Source organism: Cherax quadricarinatus, chromosome 78, assembly GCF_038502225.1.
Source record: "Cherax quadricarinatus isolate ZL_2023a chromosome 78, ASM3850222v1, whole genome shotgun sequence".
In the NCBI taxonomy this organism is placed as follows: Eukaryota; Metazoa; Arthropoda; class Malacostraca; order Decapoda; family Parastacidae; genus Cherax; species Cherax quadricarinatus.
The window spans coordinates 18,446,723-18,468,121 of record NC_091369.1 but is presented as its reverse complement, the minus strand read 5'-3'; the positions used below and the strand labels follow the sequence as shown (position 1 = coordinate 18,468,121).

Sequence of the window (21,399 nt, the reverse complement as noted above, 5' to 3'; positions counted from 1 at the left end):
ATTACAATCTTGGGTTGTCAGTTAGCAGTTTGAGAACAATAATACGAAAAGAACTTCAATTGAACTTTATTGACTTAAGACTTAGGGAGATTGACACAAGTCAGTCCTTCTATCATCATTCCATCATGCAGGAGGAGCCACATGTCTATGGTGCATCCAACAAGATAAGCACACTCTTGGATGTCACTACTGCCCGGCTCCGGCTGGATTACAAGTATCTATGGCAGGTTAAATCACCACCAACAGATGTAGACCAAACGAAATGTAAACTTTGCCAGATGGACTATTGTCACACCTTGCGTCATTATGTACTGGAGTGCGTCACACCCTGCGTCATTATGTACTGGAGTGTGATCAAATTAATGAATTTAGAAACAACTCACTCAGAAATGTTCAAGAAATGGCAAAGTATTTTATCCACAGTGGTATATTACAGACCATTCTGGAGAAATACCTTGACTTTGCTAGCTGTAAATAATGCATAATGTGTGTGTGTGTGTGTGTGTGTGTACTCACCTATTTGTACTCACCTATTTGTGGTTGCAGGGGTCGAGTCCTAGCTCCTGGCCCCGCCTCTTCACCGGTTGCTACTAGACCCTCTCTCTCCCCGCTCCATGAGCTTTATCAAACCTCGTCTTAAAACTGTGTATGGTTCCTGCCTCCACTACGTCATTTTCTAGGCTATTCCACTGCCTTACAACTCTATGACTGAAGAAATACTTCCTACTATCTCTCTGACTCATTTGTGTCTTCAACTTCCAATTGTGGCCTCTTGTTTCTGTGTCCCCTCCCTGGAACATCCTGTCCTTGTCCACCTTGTCTATTCCACGCAGTATTTTATATGTCGTTATCATGTCTCCCCTGACCCTCCTGTCCTCCAGTGTCGTCAGGCCGATTTCCCTTAATCTTTCTTCATAGGACATTCCCCTTAGCTCTGGAACTAACCTTGTTGCAAACCTTTGTACTTTCTCTAGTTTCTTGACGTGCTTTATCAAGTGCGGGTTCCAAACAGGTGCTGCATACTCCAGTATGGGCCTGACATACACGGTGTACAGTGTCTTGAATGATTCCTTACTAAGGTGTCGGAATGCTGTTCTCAGGTTTGCCAGGCGCCCATATGCTGCAGCAGTTATCTGATTGATGTGTGTTTCCGGAGACATGCTCGGTGTTATACTCACCCCAAGATCTTTCTCCTTGAGTGAGGTTTGCAGTCTTTGGCCACCTAGCCTATACTCTGTCTGTGGTCTTCTGTGCCCTTCCCCTATCTTCATGACTTTGCATTTGGCAGGATTAAATTCGAGAAGCCATTTGCTGGACCAGGTGTCCAGTCTGTCCAGGTCTCTTTGAAGTCCTGCCTGGTCCTCATCAGATTTAATTCTCCTCATTAACTTCACATCATCTGCAAACAGGGTCACTTCTGAGTCTAACCCTTCCGTCATGTCCTTCACATATACCAAAAATAGCACTGGTCCTAGGACCGACCCCTGTGGGACCCCGCTCGTCACAGGTGCCCACTGTGATACATCATTACGTACCATGACTCGTTGTTGCCTCCCTGTCAGGTATTCTCTGATCCATTGCAGTGCCCTTCCTGTTATATGCGCCTGATGCTCTAGCTTCTGCACTAATCTCTTGTGAGGAACTGTGTCAAAGGCCTTCTTGCAGTCCAAGAAGATGCAATCAACCCACCCCTCTCTCTCTTGTCTTACTTCCGTTATTTTATCATAAAACTCCAGAAGGTTTGTGACACAGGATTTGCCTTCCGTGAATCCGTGCTGGTTGGCATTTATACTCCTGTTCCGTTCCAGGTGCTCCACCACTCTCCTCCTGATAATCTTCTCCATAATTTTGCATACTATACACGTCAATGACACAGGTCTAGAGTTTAGTGCCTCTTTTCTGTCTCCTTTTTTGAAAATGGGAACTACATTTGCCGTCTTCCATACCTCAGGTAGTTGCCCAGTTTCCAGGGATGTGTTGAAGATTGTGGTAAGTGGTATGCACAACATATCTGCTCCCTCTCTAAGGACCCATGGAGAGATGTTGTCCGGTCCCATTGCCTTTGAGGTATCGATGTCCCTTAGCAGTTTCTTCACCTCCTCCTCATCTGTATGTATGTCGTCCAACACTTGTTGGTGTATTCCTTGTTGGTGTCCCCATCTGGTCTGTCCCCCCAGAGTCCTTCCTGTCTCTACTGTAAATACTTCCTTAAATCTCGTGTTGAGCTCCTCACATACCTCTTGATCGTTTCTTGTGAGTTCTCCACCTTCTTTCCTCAGCCTTATCACCTGGTCCTTGACTGTTGTCTTCCTCCTAATGTGGCTATACAGCAGTTTCGGGTCAGATTTGACTTTCGATGCTATGTCGTTTTCATACTGTCGCTGGGCCTCCCTCCTTATCTGCGCATACTCGTTTCTGGCTCTTCTACTAATCTCCTTGTTTTCCTGGGTCCTATGCCTCCTGTACCTTTTCCATTCCCTGTTGCACTTAGTTTTTGCCTCCCTACACCTTCGGGTAAACCAAGGACTCGTTTTGGTCTTCCTATTATTTCTGTTTCCCTTGGGAACAAAACTTTCCTCTGCCTCCTTGCACTTTGTTGTCACGTATTCCATCATTTCGTTTACTGATTTTCCTACCATTTCTCTGTCCCACTGAACCTCCTGCAGGAAGTTTCTCATACCTGTGTAGTCCCCCCTTTTATAGTTTGGCCTGTCCCCTTCAGTTCCTGTTACCTTCTCCACTTGTAACTCTACTATATAGTCAAAACTCAGAACCACATGATCGCTAGCTCCAAGGGGCCTCTCGTAAGTGATGTCCTCGATGTCTGAACTGCTCAGGGTGAACACAAGATCCAGTCTTGCTGGCTCATCCTCCCCTCTATCTCTGGTTGTGTCCCTGACATGTTGATGCATGAGGTTTTCAAGTACCACATCCATCATCTTGGCTCTCCATGTTTCGGGACCCCCATGTGGCTCCAGGTTTTCCCAGTCGATCTCCCTGTGGTTGAAATCGCCCATTACCAGTAACTTTGCTCTGCTCGAGTGAGCTCTTCTTGCCACCTCAGCCAGTGTGTCCACCATCACCCTGTTGTTTTCTTCGTACTCCTCTCTTGGCCTCCTGCAGTTCTGTGGTGGGTTATACATCACTCCAATGACTATTTTATGTTCTCCGGACTGAATTGTACCTACAATGTAGTCTCTTTCTCCAATCATGTCCATGCCTTCCATTTCCTCAAATCCCCATTGGTGTTTTATGAGCAGTGCAACCCCTCCTCCCCCTCTACTCCTTCTATCTTTCCTCAGGATCTGATATCCTGTTGGGAAGATTGTGTCTGTTATTGTCTCAGCGAGTTTTGTTTCTGTGACTGCTATGATATCTGGGGATTTTTCACTGATTCTTTCATTCCACTCCTCATGTTTATTCGTTATTCCATCCGCGTTTGTGTACCAAACCTTTAGTTTCTTTTCTATCATTGTCGTCATGCAAGTATATTGGGGTTGGGGGAGCGAGAGCCTTGGTGGGGGCCTATATGGGGCTGTGGTGTAGGTGGGGTATGTGTTGATGGGGGTGGGGTCAGGATGCCCATAAGGGACAGCTGTTGGGGTGAGGTTTGTGATATGGGGGTTGGTGGCAGAGGGAACAGTGAGTGGGTTGTAGTATAGGTTGCTCAGTTGCGTTGGGAATGTCGCGGGTGGAGTCTTTTGGCGGGAGATTCTGTGGGGTGTGTTTGCCCTTCCTCCTGTGTCTGGGTCCTGCTCATTTTCATTGCTTCTCGTTCCTCCTTGCGTCTCTGTACCCTCTCTTTCAGTGTAGTCCTTTCTTCTTGTGTTCTGTCGCGGTCGAGGTATACTCTCTGGTACCCCTCTTTGTCCCTCAGTCTTGCTTTCTCTTGCAGAATCCTGGTTCGAACTGATTCTTCCTTGAAAGTTACTCTGACAGGCCGTATCCTTCCACTCGCAAACCACCCAATTCTCTGAAAATTTGTCACCTGGGTCATATTGCCCTCCCCTATTGTTTTCATGATGCCTTCAATCATTTTTTTCTCCTCCTGTTTTATTTCTTCAAAGTTGGCCCCCTTGGCTTCTTGGAGCCCGTGTGTGTGTGTGTGTGTGTGTGTGTGTGTGTGTGTGTGTGTGTGTGTGTGTGTGTGTGTGTGTGTGTGTGTGTGTGTGCATACTCACCTATTTGTACTCACCTATTTGTGGTTGCAGGGGTCGAGTCTTAGCTCCTGGCCCCGCCTCTTCACCGGTTGCTACTGGGCCCTCTCTCTCCCCGCTCCATGAGCTTTATGAAACCTCGTCTTAAAACTGTGTATGGTTCCTGTCTCCACTACGTCATTTTCTAGGCTATTCCACTGCCTTACAACTCTATGACTGAAGAAATACTTCCTACTATCTCTCTGACTCATTTGTGTCTTCAACTTCCAATTGTGGCCTCTTGTTTCTGTGTCCCCTCCCTGGAACATCCTGTCTTTGTCCACCTTGTCTATTCCACGCAGTATTTTATATGTCGTTATCATGTCTCCCCTGACCCTCCTGTCCTCCAGTGTCGTCAGGCCGATTTCCCTTAATCTTTCTTCATAGGACATTCCCCTTAGCTCTGGAACTAACCTTGTCGCAAACCTTTGTACTTTCTCTAGTTTCTTGACGTGCTTTATCAAGTGCGGGTTCCAAACAGGTGCTGCATACTCCAGTACGGGCCTGACATACACGGTGTACAGTGTCTTGAATGATTCCTTACTAAGGTATCGGAATGCTGTTCTCAGGTTTGCCAGGCGCCCATATGCTGCAGCAGTTATCTGATTGATGTGTGTTTCCGGAGACATGCTCGGTGTTATACTCACCCCAAGATCTTTCTCCTTGAGTGAGGTTTGCAGTCTTTGGCCACCTAGCCTATACTCTGTCTGTGGTCTTCTGTGCCCTTCCCCTATCTTCATGACTTTGCATTTGGCAGGATTAAATTCGAGAAGCCATTTGCTGGACCAGGTGTCCAGTCTGTCCAGGTCTCTTTGAAGTCCTGCCTGTGTGTGTGTGTGTGTGTGTGTGACTCAACAATCAATATTTGCACCAATAACTCATTACAGTTGTGACCGGGTGTGGAAGTGTGAATTGCTCATTACTCTATAATTTGTTCATGATTGTAGCCATGTATAAACGTAAGTAACCATTCTACAGAATTCATTACCTTTATAACTTGTGAGCTAATTACCTTTGTACCTAGTTCAGCTATCAAAACTTTGGGGGCCCAGTCCCTGGACCCATTACGTACCTCTGTAATCTGTAAATACCTTTGTAACTTGTCATGATTGTGACCAGACCTACCTGGAGTTCATTACCTTTGTAAATTGTGAGTTCATTACCTTTGTAAATTGTGAGTTCATTACCTTTGTAAAGTGTGAGTTCATTACCTCTGTAACTTGCTCAGCTATCAAAACTTTGAAGTCCAGTCCCTGGACCAATTATGTACCTCTGTAATCTTTTGACTACCGCCCACAGGATGGGTATGGGGTGCATAATAAACATATTAAACTAACTTCCGGACTCCCAAGGGAAGGTTAAATAATGTATTAGTTTTAGTGGCCCTGAAGTACTCCCAACAACAAACAACAATATTCTCATTATGAAAACAAATAACAACTTTCTGCTAATTAACCTTATATGAGGGTATCGTAAAATTTATTGAAGAAACTGTTTTTATTTAAGGTAAGAAGGAATGCTACTGTTTTCTTTTTTGAAAAAGTAGTTCGTTACATGGATTTTTTTTTTTTATCCGGAGAGGCCAATGATGGAGCAAAGACTTGGACAGATAAACGGACGTCCTTAGCTCACACATTAAGAGTCCAGGATCGATCCCCGACACGGATGAAACGTTGGTCATGTTTCCTTACACCTGTTGCTTCTGTTCACCTAGCAGTTAGTAGGTACCTGGGTGTTAGTCGACTAATGTGGGTCACATCCTGGGGTACAAGATTATCCCAAGTTGCCCGAAATATTCTCAATATTCAGGAGCTCTCTAGGTAATATGCCAGTGACGTCAGTTACGTCTGCATCAGTTGATTATTTAATATTACCTCTACTACTTTAGTTCTCTACGACACACAATTTTATCCAATTTACTCCTCCTCATTTAAACTGTCCCACCCTGAGTTGTGTTTCACATAGTGCCAGGACCTTAGCTTCCTATCAGCCATAACATAAACTGATAGTTTTTTCTTCTCACATTTATCATCTGTACACTCAGTTTCCTTCAGAATTTCCTTCATAATAATTAGTACAAAAAAAAAGTTACCAGCCTTTTGACTCTAGCATTTAAATTGTCTTTTATAATACACATGGCTTTTGTAGGAAGAATTCTCACCCATTTTCCACATGGAATTAGAAGGCTGTGCATGCTTGTATATGTACACACTCAAATGAGTGTGTACACATACACGAAGAGGTACGATAAAGCTTATGGAACAGGAGTGACTTAGTAGCGACCAGTGAAGAGGCGGGGCCAGGAGCTGTGACTCGAGCCGTGCAACCACAACTATGTGAGTACAGCCTCATGTGAGTATATTCTGGGTGTAAGTATTAGTAGCAAGATGTATATCATCTTGTGTGTTTATATTACTGAAAGGAAAGTGATCAGCAAACCTATCAATATAAATCAATTAACATGTTTCAGTTTCACACGTATTTGGCAGGATAATAGTACTTTCATGAGTGGTTGCTGTTTACCATCTTGCAACTTGTGTCATTTGCAAAAATAGTCTCCATAAAAACACCTTTGCCACCAAAAAAATTGCAAGATAAATAAAATACCAAAACAGATAAAACAGCTTTATTAGGGAACTTAAAATGTACAAAACATTAACATTTGGTTATTTAAGTATTATCATTAATTACTTTTTAAACCTGTCTTGCACTGAACCACTTAATTTCTGGTATTAAGTCAGGTACATATTAATCCATACATTTTTTATTACCTCCATCAAATCGAAATATGGGCTGTTACCTGAGAATATAACCATAAAAAAACATGCAAAAATACACCTTGAAATTGCTATTTTAAACCAAATTCACTGTCACAGGTTTTTCCCATCGTGCACTGCATGGGGCAGAATTTTTTTTTATATGGTGCACAGCCGGGCTGTGGCTCGTACGTTGGTTTACGTGCAGCCAGCAGCAACAGCCTGGTTGATCAGGCTCTGATCCACCAGGAGGCCTGGTCACAGACCGGGCCGCGGGGGCGTTGACCCCCGGAACTCTCTCCAGGTAAACACTAACCACATAGACCCATTCTCTCATATCTAGGCCCAAATTTACCCCTCACAGCTTATCTGAGTGGGCTGAGCTTATCATGTAGTACTACATCACAGTCCCTGACTTCAAAGCCATAGTACTACGGCATGGACCTCAAAAGAGCAGTTTAAGGAGCAGGTCTTGTTGGTCATGTGGCAGAGGGACAGATGTTGGGTAGTGCTGGGCAGTTCTCTCTTTAGTTGGTGAGTTTGACAAATTGGTGGATATTTTCTGCTATACATAGTCTAATCCTAGTGCTGTTCACAAAAGCAAGGCAAGCTTTGTGCCTACTTCTGTCTGCCCTCTGATAAGGCATCCTCAGATTCTCTTTTTGCAGGTGATGTTGGAGAACACGCTTAGCCAATACTCCCAGAGCATCAGGATGCTTCTTTACTTTCTGAGCAGTAATTGTAGGCTTCAGCATATCTTCTTTCTTCAGAAGAGCATCATTGCATGGGGTGGTCTTCTAGGGCCTCCCAGACACACCCCCATTCCTAATGGGAGTGGTGCTATGAGGCAGGGTGCTTGCAGCTTTTGCTAAGTTCCAGATAGGCTGTGGGGAGCATCCCAAATTCTCAGCAATATCTTTCACAGGGACTTCCTCTTCTTGAGAGTGGTGATAGGAGTCTTCTTCATATAAGGCATCTACTGATCCATTGTGATCCAAAGGAACAGCTGAGATGGCAGCAAAAATAGACAGTCGAGAGCTCAAAAAAGACAAATGGTGAGCATGAAAACATCTCCCTCTAACATGGATTGTGGTTTACTAAGAACTTTGCATTTCTGTCTCCTGTTTACCTGACTTGGGGAATGTCAAACATATGACTATACCTAATTCATTTTCATTATTTGGTTAAAAATGTGTGAATGATATTTGGTACTCATTCAACAGCAATTTTTTTTGGTTTTGCTTTTTTTGGCAAAGATTTTTTGTGGAGACTGTAGATTTGGTTTAAATTCCTGTGAGGCATTAAGAAGGTCATTGATGTGGTTAAGAATTGGCAGAGGACCTAGGACACTGCCCTGAGATACCTTTGTGTATACAGTATTGGTCAAGCTCTTGACACAGCCATTAATAGCCATATGTTTACCTGGAGAGGGTTTCAGGGGTCAATGCCCCCACGGCTCGATCTGAGACCAGGCCTCATAGTGGATCAGGGTCTGATCAACTAGGCTGTTACTGCATGCAAGCTGACATATGAACTACAGCCTGGTTGGTCAGGTACTGACTTTAGGTGCCTGTCCAGTGCCTTCTTAAAGACAGCCAGGGATCTACTGGTAATCCCCCTTATGTATGCTGGGAGGCAGTTGAACAGTCTTGGGCCCCGCATACTAATTGTGTTGTCTCTCAGTGTACTCGTGGCGCCCCTGCTCTTCATTGGGAGAATGTTACATCTCCTGCCGAGTCTTTTGCTTTCATAGGGAATCACTTGATTTTCGTGTGCAGGTTTGGTACCAATCCCTCCAGGACCTTCCAAGTGTATATTATCATGTACAGTGGACCCTCGATCAACGATGGCATCGACAAACGACTAAATCGGGTAACAATGCTTTTTTTCATAAAAATATTGGCTCGACCAATGATGAAAAACTCGGGTAAGGACATTCGTCCCGAACGCGTCTGGCTGTCCATCCAGCTTGAGCGCCACAGCTGCCCTGCCTTCAGCTAGTGTGCCATTGTTTACAAGCCAGGGCAGATGTTTCCATTGTTTTTAGTGCTTGTAACTGCTAAATAAGCCACAAAGGGCTCAAAGAAAGTTTCTAGTGCCAACCCTGCAGTAAAAAGGGTGAGAAATACTATCTAAATACTATCGTACCACGGCCAGCTGTTGCTGCACCACCATCAGCTGCTGCTATACCACCATCAGCTGCTGCTGTACTACCATCAGCTGCTGCTGTACCACGGTCAGCTGCTGCTGTACCACGGTCAGCTGCTGCTGTACCACAATCAGCTGCTGCTGTACCACGGTCAGCTCCTGCTGTTGCTTCACTACCATCAGCTGCTGCTGCACCACCATCAGCTGCTGCTGTACCATGGTCAGCTGCTGCTGCACCACCATCAGCTGTTGCTGCACCACCATTAGCTGTTGCTGCACCACCGTCAGCTGCTGCTGTACCACCGTCAGCTGCTGCTGCTGCTGTACCACCATCAGCTGCTGCTGTTGCTGTACCACCATCAGCTGCTGCTGCTGCTTCTTAACCACCATCAGCTGCTGTACCACGGTCAGCTGCTGCTGCACTACCGTCAGCTGCTGCTGTACCACGATCAGCTGCTGCTGCACCATCAGCTGCTGCTGTAACACCGTCTGCTGCTGCTGTACCACCATCAGCTGCTGCTGTACCACCATCAGTTGCTGCTGTACCACCATCAGTTGCTGTTGTACCATGGTCAGCTGCTGCTGTTGCTGCACGACTGTCAGCTGATGCTGCACCACTGTCAGCTGCTGCTGCACCACCATCACCTGCTGCTGTACCACCATCAGCTACTGCTGTACCATGGTCACCTGCTGCTGTACCACCGTCAGCTGCTGTTGTACCACCGTCAGCTGCTGCTGCTCCCCCAGGATGCGACCCACACCAGTCGACTAACACCCAGGTGAACAGGAAAAAATGCCTGGAACTAGTGCTCATATATTGGTGAATTTAAAGCCAGCAAAGGGTGGTTTGAGAGATATAAGAATCGTAGTGGCATACACAGTGTGATAAGGCATGGTGGAGCTCAAAAATTCCAACCCCAACAAGTGTTCATTTGTGACAAAACAGGCCTGTTCTGGAAGAAAATGCCAAACAGGACCTACATTACTCAGGAGGAAAAGGCACTCCCAGGACACAAGCCTATGAAAGACAGGCTAACCCTCATGTTTTGTAGTAATGGTAGTGGTGATTGCAAAGTGAAGCCTTTACTCGTGTATCATTCCGAAAATCACAGTGTTTTCAAGAAAAACAGTGTTGTCAAGACTAAATTGTGTGTGATGTGGAGGGCAAACAGTAAGGCTTGGGTCATGAGGGACATTTTCCTTGACTGGTTCCATGACGTGTTTGGCCCCAGTGTGAAAAAATACCTCCTGGAAAATAAACTGGAACTCAAGTGCCTCCTGGTAATGGTCAATGCTCCTGCTCATCCTCCAGACTTGGAAGAGCGAATGGTGCCGGAGTTTAGCTTCATCAAAGTGGAATTCTTGTCCCCTAATACCACTCCTCTCCTCCAGCCCATGGACCAGCAGGTCATTTCAAATTTCAAAAAACTGTACACCAAAGTGGTGTTACAAAAGTGCTTTGAAGTGACCTCAGACACTGAATTGACCCTAAGAGAGTTCTAGAAAGATCACTTCAGTATCCTCACTAGCATAAACCTTATAGGTAAGGCATGGGAAGGGGTGACTTGCAGGACTTTGAACTCTGCTTGGAGAAAATTGTGGCCAGAATGTATACAAGAGAGGGATTTTGAAGGGTTTGGGGCTGACCCTGAGGAGCCTATGCCAGTTGTGGAATCTATTGTGGCATTGGGGAATTCCATGGGGTTGGATGTGAGTTTGGAGGAAGTGGAGGATGACAATGAAGAGCTAACCACTACAGAACGGCAAGAGCTTGAAGTGCAACACCAACAGACCACAGATCAGGAATTTCCTTCAGAGGAGGAAGAAGAGAGATGGAGGAAGGTGCCTTCTTCAAAGATTAAGGATATTTGTGCAAAGTTGGCAGAAGTGCAAACATTTATGGCTGAACATCACCCTGACACAGCTGTTGCAAGCCTTGCTGGCAACATCTACAATGACAATGTTGTGTCCCATTTTAGGGAAATCTTAAAGACATGCCAGAAACAGACTTTTGGTGCAACATGGGTCCAGTGACTCTCAAGCTGGTGCTAGTGGCATTAAAAAACAAAGAAGGGATGTAACCCTGGAAAAGGGCTTGGTATCTGAAGTCCTTATGGAAGGGGATTCCCCTTCCAAACACTAGTACACCTCCATCCTCTCCCCTCCTCCCATCTCATCACTCATCAATAAGTCTTCAATAAAGGTAAGTGTCATTTTAGTATTGTTTATTCTGCATGTCTCATTGTTTTCTGTGTAGGAAAATGTATATTTCATGTAAAAAATATAATTTTATTTAATACTTTTGGGTGTCTGGAACGGATTAATTGGATTTCTATTATTTCTTATGGGGAAAATTAATTCGAATTAAGTCAAATTCGGTATAAGACACGCTCTCTGGAACAGGTTAATTACGTTAACTGAGGGTCCACTGTATAATCCAATGGGTTTAGAGCTTCCCCATTATAATTATAATATATAATAATAATGTAATAATAATAATACAGTGGACCCCCGGATAACGATCAGCTCCCAACTCGACCAATTATGTAAGTTTATTTTTGTAAGTGCTTTTGTAGGTGTATTTTTAGGGGTCTGAAATGGACTAATCTAATTCACAATATTTCTCATGGGAACAAATTCGGTCTATAACGGCACCCAAACAGACTTTTGGATTGAAATAATATCGTTATGCGGGGGTCCACTGTAATACAGTATAATAATATCATGATATGTCTCAGAATTATAAATATGGCCTGGCAGGGTGTTAAAAGGAGGACCTTGACCTCTGCATGGACGGAGCTGTGGCCTGAGGTTGTGTCCGAAAGGGACTTTGAAGGATTCGAACCCAAAGCGGCAGTGGTGGAGGAGATTGTGTCCCTCGGAAAGTCCATGGGCATGGAGGTGGATGAAGATGTGAATGATCTCATCGAGGAGCACTCCAAGGAGCTGACGAAGGAGGACTTAGATGAACTACATATGCAGCAGCATCAGGAGGTTTTGCAGAACATTCGTTCCGTGGAGGCACCAGATGTAGATAAGGTTATCTCTACCTTTCAGGGCAGGTGAAATTGCTGACCTAGAAAATGTACAGAGAACCTTCACAGCACACATAACGGAGATAAAACACCTCAATTACTGGGAGCACTTGAAGTTCCTGAACCTGTACTCCCTGGAACGCAGGCAGGAGAGATACATGATTATATACACTTGGAAAATCCTAGAGGACTAGTATCGAACTTGCATACGAAAATCACTCACTACGAAAGCAAAAGATTCAGCAGACGATGCAACATCCCCCCAATGAAAAGCAGGGGTATCACTAGCATGTTAAGAGACAACACAATAAGTGTCAGGGGCCCGAGACTGTTCAACTGCCTCCCAGCATACATAAGGGGGATTACCAATAGACCCCTGGCTGTCTTCAAGGAGGCACTGGACAAGCACCTAAAGGCGGTACCTGACCAGCCGGGCTGTGGCTCGTACGTTGGATTGCATGCAGCCAGCAGTAACAGCCTGGTTGATCAGGCCCTGACACACGATGAGGCCTGGTCACAGACCGGGCCGCGGGGGCGTTGACCCCTGGAACTCTCTCCAGGTAAACTCCAGGTACAAGTGAGATATAGGAAATGCTGGGAATCTGGGAGAGACTTTCAGGCTTTACTGAAAGGAAACACCCAGAGAAAGTTGCAACTGGTTGTGCGTTGGAGCTATGTAATGACATTTGCCCAACTCATTTCCAAAACATTCTGAAACAAACCTCCTTGGACATGTTTTTATTGAAATGCCCTGCAGATGAAAGTGTGAAAAGCATAGAGAAAAAGCATTATCTTGAAGTATTTTTTCCTGCCTCCTGAGAGCAGGAATTCCACTGGAATGGATTAATGGCATTTCAGTTAATTTAAAATGAGGAAATTGACTCGGCATACTAGCAGATCAGGTTACGAGCTAGGTCACGGAACGGATTAAACTCGTAAGCAGATGTTCCACTGTAAATGGTAATACAGCCTCTGCTCACTTAACGATGGAGCTCCGTTCCTAAGACCACGTCGGTAAACGAATTTGTCGGTAAGCAAGGAGCCTACTATAATGGTAGTGGGTTTGTGTCAACTATCTTTGATATTGTTTTAATGTCACCTTTGCACCATTTTTAACATATCTGGTATATTTTTAAATGTTCATACAGTTGTGTACTGTATATTGTAATAAACAGAACAGAGAAAATCAGCTCTAATATACTTTATTTAGGCATGCATACTGGTCAGAGAGCCCATTGTAAGTCCAAGGTGTCGGTAAATGAATATGTCGCTAAGTGAGGAGAGGCTGTATAGCAAAAATGGTTGTCATAAAATAAGACAAAAAATGGCAGTTGTAGGAGTGTGTAAAAGTGTGATTATACTCTACTTCAAGCAAAGGTTTATTTGCTTATTAATATTGTTTATTAAATGACTAAGTTATGTTCATCTCTGATTTTTTTCAGCATATCCTTTCCACCAGAAGAATTGCACCTGCAGTGGTAAGACCAGCATCATAAAAATGATGCAAGTTTCAGAATTACTGCAATGTCAGCAGTGTCATACAGCATACTAATCTGTCAAAAAATATGTTGCATAATAATGTGTGGTAACTAGAAGTTCATCTCAACATTCTGATTACTACAGCTGCAACAGCCTGTAAATATAACTCTGTTTTGCAATATTTTCATGCAGTATTTCAGCCACGTGTTATCAATTTATAATGCTCAAAAAATTTGTTATATTCCAAAGGAAAAATTGTGTATATTTTAAAAATTTGTTAGTAATGCATTTTAAGACTTGTCTCTATTGAAAAATAATTTTTATTATTCTTGACTCCTGCCAATATTTTACACAGATGTACTAGTATCTAAATAGTCAGTAACTGATATTGTGTGAACAGGGTCCCTGGTGCTAAATATCTTAATGTAATACAGTACTTCATAAAAAAAAAAAAATTTAACACTTAGACAATAAGTGTAAAATGTAATTTGAGTTGTGCTGCATCTCCCAAATTTTTCAAAATTTAGTTTTTAGTACTGCATAGGAATTCTTTCTATTCAGTCATTGCAGAACACTGTCTTCCTTCTCCTTTCTTACCTCAGATAATTCATTTTTCACATTAGTAAATAGTTTACTATTACGCTATTGATGAAATGACTCCAACTTTTTGAGCTATATTAATTATTTTACTGTATAATATTTCGTTGTCTTTTGCCATCTTTTGCTGTATTTTTGTCTGGCACTTTTTAATTTGACAGCTTTAAATGAATATGCTCAATCTGTGTGCAGACTTGAAAAAACGAATACATTAACATCTTTACTAGCAATGTAAGGACTTCAAATTGAAAGTAGGTAAGAGAAAAAATTATGTGTAAATATTTTATAGATTTTACAGTCAGTGCAACTTGTCAAATGTGATTTGGACTTACTTTGCCATTGTATTTGCTCACTTCATAAATTATCTCCATGTAATGTCACAAATTGATGTTCGTAACATTAGCTCATGAAAGCAACAATTTCTTTGTAATGTGTAATGCTTTTCCAGTGGCTAAAAGTATAAATAAATGAAATGCATCAAAGGAGAGCCCACATAAGAGAAAAAACTCACAAATGTTCAGTATGTTCAAAGGAATTTGTACAAAAATTACAGCTAAGTGAGCACTCAAAAAATCATATAGGAGTGAAACCATTTAAGTGTTCAGAGTGCCTTAAAGTTTTCAAATGTAAAACCTCTCTTATTCGTCACATCAGACTTCATACAGGAGACAAGCGACATAAATGTTCAATTTGCTCAAAAAGCTTATCACAAAAATCACATCTAGAAGAGCACATGAGAATTCATACAGGAGAGAAGCCATTTAATTGTTTAGTATGTCTAAAAGAGTTCAAACGCAAATCATCACTAATACTTCACATGGGAATTCACACTGGAGAGAAACCACATAAATGTTCAGTATGTTCAAAGAGGTTTTCAAGGAAAAAACATCTAATAGTGCACACAAGAACTCACACAGGTGAGAAACCATATAATTGTTCTGTATGTTCAAGAAACTTCTCACAACAGTCTGTTCTAATAAACCATATGAGAATTCATACAGGAGATAAACCGTATCAGTGTTTAGAATGTCTGAAAGATTTTAAGCGTAAATCATATCTAATACAACACAAAAGAATTCATACAGGAGAGAAACCGTATGGGTGTTCAATATGTTCAAAGAATTTCTCACAAAAATCACATCTAGTAGAGCATGAAAGAATTCATACAGTGAATAAAGTATACAAGTGTTCTGTGTGTCTAAAGGAATTTAAACGTAATTCCTCTCTAATACTTCACATGTTAGTTCATAGAGAAGAGAAACCACATAAATGTTTCGTATGTTCTAGGGATTTTAAAAGGAAAATACATCTAATGCAGCATATGAGAGCTCATACTGGAGAGAAATCACTTAAATGTTCAATATGCTTCAAAGACTTTTCAAAAAAATCATCATTAATACAACACATGACAGCTCATATAGCAGAGAAACCAAATTAGAATATTAATAATATATGATCCAGGAAAAAAACATTCAAGCTTTCATAGCAAAGGTTTGAAAGACATATGTAGAGGTTATACGGTAACACAGGAGTTTATTCATGAGGGAAGCTGTTAAATTTTTATGGACCAAGACTTCAGCAAAAGCAGGTTGCCAAATCTCAGCTGACAGGACGCTATATCTGGAGTATGCCTGGAGAGGGTTTCGGGGGTCAATGCAGCCCGGTCTGTGACCAGGCCTCATGGTGGATCAGGGCCTGATCAACCAGGCTGTTGCTGTTGGCTGATAACAGCCCAGCTGGTCAGGTTCTGACTTTAGGTGTCTGTCCAGTGCCTTCTTGAAGACAGCCAGGGGTCTATTGGTAATCCCCCTTATGTATACTGGCAGGCAGTTGAACAGTCTTGGGCCCCTGACACTGATTGTGTTGTCTCTTATCGTGCTAGTGGCACCCCTGCTTTTCATTGGGGGATGTTGCATCGTCTGCAGAGTCTTTGGCTTTCATAGGGAGTGATTTTCATGTGCAAGTTTGGTACTAATCCTTCTAGGATTTTCCAAGTGTATATAAACATGTATCTCTCCCTCCTGCATTCTAGGGAGTACAGGTTGAGGAACTTCAAGCATTCCCAGTAATTGATGTGTTTTATCACAGTTATGTGTGCTGTGAACGTTCTCTGTACATTTTTAGGTCAACAATTTCACCTGCCTTGAAAGGTGCTGTCAGTGTGCAGCAATATTCCAGCCTAAAGATAAAGATATTTATTTTGACAAATTACATGGTTATACGGAGGAATATAATAGTTGGGTGTACATGTCAAAAGCCCTTTTATATGCAGAGTTTTCAAATGTAAAGGTAATGCTACATGGTTTTCATAAGTCTAGTAGAGACTTATTACACTATTAAATTAGCTAATATAACAATTTAAAACAATTTACAATATGATGTATTACAGTTTAGTACTATTTAAAACAATGAAATTTGGTATTACAATGGAACAATTTACATTATGATGTACTGTATTACAATCTACTACTATATAAAATGATGAAAAAATAGACATCCTAATAGAACAAGAGACCTGAAGAGTCATCATGGGCTTGGCACCCCTAGTTTGAAGGTTCTCATTATCCATCCTGTCATTTTTCTAGCAGATGCGATTGATACACTGTTATGGTCGTTGAAAGTGAGATCCTCTGACATGATCACTCCCAAGTCTTTTGCATTAGTTTTTCACTCTATTGTCTGGTTGGAATTTGGTTTTATACTCTGATACAGTTTTAATTTCCTCAGGTTTTCCATATTGGAGTAATTGAAATTTCTCATCATTGAACTCCATATTGTTTTCTGCGGCCCATTTAAAGATATCGTTGATGTCAACCTGGAGTCTTGCGGTGTCTTCAGTGGAGGACACTGTCATGCTGACTCAACCTATTCTGTTGTTTGAAGAAGATACCTCAGATTAATGATAACTAAAGGTTTCCCTCCTGTTTTGATTAGAAATTTGTAAAGTGGTTAGGCTTTAGCAACATATTTGTGTTGATATGCTTATTGTAAAACATAAGTAGCTACTTTATATTATTGGTTATAAGTTGATTTGTTTTACTAAATAAAAGTGCACAGTTATCTCCTTTCCTTTCCTCCCCAGTCTTATGACTAAGCAATAAAAAAAATATGAAAAAATGAATGGAGTACTGCAAAAAGTTCTTGCCATATTGCCACATGTTGTCATTGTTGTTGGGCTCTAGGGCTGCAGCAGTATTGGGGCTGATTAGGAGTTGAACTGTTCCTTGGTCATCTTAGTCCTTGGGATAGTTACTGGCCTGATTTTACCCACTATAGCTAATCATCTGTTTAGGTTACTACATATGGTCCCTAGTTGCTATGAAATTAAATAAGAGTATTTTTTAGTAATGAATTCCATTACTTCTTGCTGACAGTATTCATTTAAAGATAATCATCAGTTAAGTGGTATTGAAAATGTTAGGCAGCACTGTATGATCCTTGTGGGTTTAGTGCTTAGTTTTGATTATAATAATAATAACTGAAAATATTGTAGTACAAGAATTCCCATATATCAACAATACCTCTGTAGTATGTGTACTTACCACAAGGAATTATTAACCCTTAAATTGTCCAAACAGATCTACGTTCACATGCATAGTGCTCCAAAAGTAGATCTCCATTTTTTTACATATTTTTAAATATAAAAAAAAAATGTAGATCAAAGTTTTTTTACACATTTTCAAATGTAAAAAAAAAAGGTCTACGTTTTTTTACATACTTTCGAATGTTGAAAAAACGAAGATCTACGTTTGGACAGTTTAAGGGCTAATAAACGTAAAATTAGTGGATTTTTCTTTTAACAAAATACTGCAATGTTAATTATGAGAGGGCTCATCAGTAACTACTATACCATAAATATACAGTGGAACCTCAGCTTACAAATTTAATCTGTTCCGTGACCTTGTTCGTGTCCCGCTTTCTTCGTATGCTGAGTCAATTTTCCTCATTTAAATTAATTGAAATGGGATTAATCCATTTCAGCGGAATTACTGCTCTTAGGAGGCACGACAGAATATTTCAATATGATGCTAATATCAACTCTACGGCTTATTTAAATATCACAATTCATCCAATTTCACCATCACTCAATTAATGCACAACAGGTGCATCATTGTCAGTGTTCAGCATTTCTTCGATGTCAGCTTTCTGTAACTCCATTAGCACACAGTCAAGACGAGTAAATTTAATTGTCAACGCTTATTGCTTGGGTACGTTTATTCTGTTAGTGGACTGGATCTGTGAAGGACCTGCCTAGTATGGGCCAACAGGCCTACTGCAGTGTTCCTCGTTTCTTATGTTATTATGTACCCATGACACCAATCATACCCAGCTCCTCCCACTCATATTTGTCCAATCTCTTTTTAAAGCTACCCAAGGTTCTATTGAAGCTAAAACCTTGGGTAGTTTCAAATTTATGTTGGATAAATACATGAGTGAGAGGGGTTGGATGTGAGTGGGACCTGCACATGAGTAAATAGAAATATCAAAGGTTACTGCTTGGGTAGCATTGAAAACTGAGTTGGGCAAATATTCTGTTAGTGGGATGGATTGTGAAGGACCTGCCTAGTATGGGCCAACAGGCCTGCTGCAGTGTATTATTATTAGTATGCATTATAATAATAATAATAATAATTATTATTATTATTATTAATTTAGGGAAGTGAAGCACAGATCCACCTCACCCCATAGTTCTCCGTATCCAACTCTGGCTACGCCGTATCTCTACCAAGCATAAAGATATTGTTTTTTATTGGGTCCCTGGTCATGTTGACGTACAGGGCAATGAACAGGCAGACACTGTTGCGAGGTCAGCAGTACATGACCTACCAATTTCATATAGAGGTGTTCCATTTCCGGACTATTTTGCTGTAATAGCTACCTACCTTCACACCCGTTGGCAACAACGTTGGTCTGCTCTGCTCAATAACAAACTTTGTTCTATTAAACCGAATATAGGTTACTGGCCATCTTCTTGTCACCAGTGTCAAGGTTGGGAGACTACTCTCTCCCGCCTTCGCATTGGCCATACTCGTCTTACTCATGGATATCTCATGGAGAGGTGCCCTGCTCCTCTCTCTGAGAAGTGTCAGGTTCCATTATTGGTCAGCCACATTCTGTTAGACTGCCCACTTTATCAACGAGCACGTAGAATTTACCTCCAACATCATCTTCACTCAGCTGCTCTCTCTTTACCTTCCCTTCTCGCTGATAGACCCACCTTTCATCCAGACTCTCTCAATGACTTTTTGACAACAACTGACTTACTCCACAAACTCTGATGATACCTTCAGCCCTTTCTACCTCAATATCTTGCTACCCTCTACCCCCGTATTATCCCCTGCCCCGCTGTTTTCTGTAACCTACTAATCATCCCTCCCCCCTTCTGCCGCCCGATACCCTCGCTTCCTTCCCTACCCTGCAGCGCTGTATAGCCCTTGTGGCTTAGCGCTTCTTTTTTATTATAATAATAATATATTATGTTTGGTAACAAAGCAGGTGTTGCGCAACTAAACATTAAGATTGACAGCACTCTAATTGCCAGACATAATGAGGGCAAATTCCTAGGCCTAAACCTCGACAACAACCTGAATTTCAGCACCCATATCCAACACAACAAAAAAAGTATCCAAAACAGTTGGGATCCTCTCCAAGATACGATACTACATGCCGCAAAATGCCCTTCTCACACTATACCACTCACTCATTTATCCATACCTCACCTATGCTATTTGTGCATGGGGATCAACTGCAGCAACACACCTAAAGCCAATAATAACCCAACAAAAAGCTGCAGTAAGAATAATCACTAAATCCCATCCCTGGCAACACACCTCACCACTCTTCATAGATCTAAACTTACTCCCTGTTCAGAACATCCACACTTACTACTGTGCAATCTACATATACAGGACCTTAAATTCCAATATTAACCTTGACCTAAAATGCTTTCTTGATAGTTGAGACAGGACCCACAGGCATAACACCAGACACAAACATCTCTATGACATTCCCCGTTTCTGACTAAACCTTTACAAAAATTCAATGTATGCCAAAGGCCCTAAAATCTGGAACACCCTGCCTGAAAACTCTAGAACTGCAGACATATTCATCACCTTCAAAACTACCGTTAGAAAACATCTTATCCTCCTGATACACCCCATCAACTAACTACATAAAAACCACCTGGTGGTTCACAATTACACTCACTCACCCATATGACTATAAGCACAGAAATACGCATCTTAATCTTAAAATAATGATTCCTAACTAGTCACAAGTTTGCCTGTGATACTCCAGAAACTATGTATTGTGCCATAAGAAAAGCATTCACATTGCTAAACTCACAAACTAGTATTTAGTCACTTAGTAGTTAGTCACTTAGTATTTAGTCAACTTACTCCACAATTTGTAATAATTTAGGGTTAAGAATTAATCTAAGTTTGCCCGAAATGCCTAGCCTTGCTAGGTGTTCTAGTGCCCCCTTCTGTAATTAGTATTTTATTACATGTAAACCACACAACCAAAATCTGTAAACCCTGCATTGTAATCCTTATAGATTTGATATATAGTAGTATATCATTGATATCACCTAGGCCTGTATACCTTGTACAAGTAGTAAGATATTATTATTATTATAGAATGGAAGTGGGAGAGATATATGATTATATACACTTGGAAAATCCTAGAGGGATTAGTACCAAACTTACACACAAAAATCACTCCCTATGAAAGCAAAAGACTCGGCAGATAATGCAACATCCCCCCAATGAAAAGCAGGGATGCCACTAGCACTATAAGAGACAACACAGTAAGTGTCAGGGGCCAAAGACTGTTCATCTGCCTCCCAGCTTACATAAGAGGGATTACCAATAGACTTGGGTGGCCCGGTGGTCTGGTGGCTAAAGCTCCCGCTTCACACACGGAGGGCCCGGGTTCGATTCCCGGCGGGTGGAAATTCCGACACGTTTCCTTACACCTATTGTCCTGTTCACCTAGCAGCAAATAGGTACCTGGGTGTTAGTCGACTGGTGTGGGTCGCATCCTGGGGGACAAGATTAAGAACCCCAATGGAAATAAGTTAGACAGTCCTCGATGACGCACTGACTTTCTTGGGTTATCCTGGGTGGCTAACCCTCCGGGGTTAAAAATCCGAACGAAATCTTATCTTACTCCTGGCTGTCTTCAAGA

General features: G+C 41.9%; 1 protein-coding gene across 4 annotated transcripts; it reads left to right on the top strand.

The window, feature by feature from the left end:
• The first annotated feature begins 5,562 nt into the window (after window positions 1–5,562).
• Window positions 5,563–17,271, top strand: LOC128697406 (zinc finger protein 271). Of its 4 annotated transcripts, none has more exons than XM_053789030.2 (2): window positions 5,563–5,702; window positions 13,578–17,271. In XM_053789030.2, the coding sequence occupies exon 2, from the start codon at window positions 14,684–14,686 to the stop codon at window positions 15,647–15,649; it is 966 nt and encodes a 321-aa protein (XP_053645005.1). In that variant the 5' UTR covers window positions 5,563–5,702; window positions 13,578–14,683; the 3' UTR covers window positions 15,650–17,271. The 4 variants fall into 4 exon arrangements, with proteins under 4 accessions (XP_053645005.1, XP_069957843.1, XP_069957845.1 ...); XM_070101742.1 differs by lacking the exon at window positions 5,563–5,702 and adding an exon at window positions 5,759–5,916; XM_070101744.1 differs by lacking the exon at window positions 5,563–5,702 and adding an exon at window positions 5,762–5,868.
• The last annotated feature ends 4,128 nt before the right edge of the window (window positions 17,272–21,399 follow it).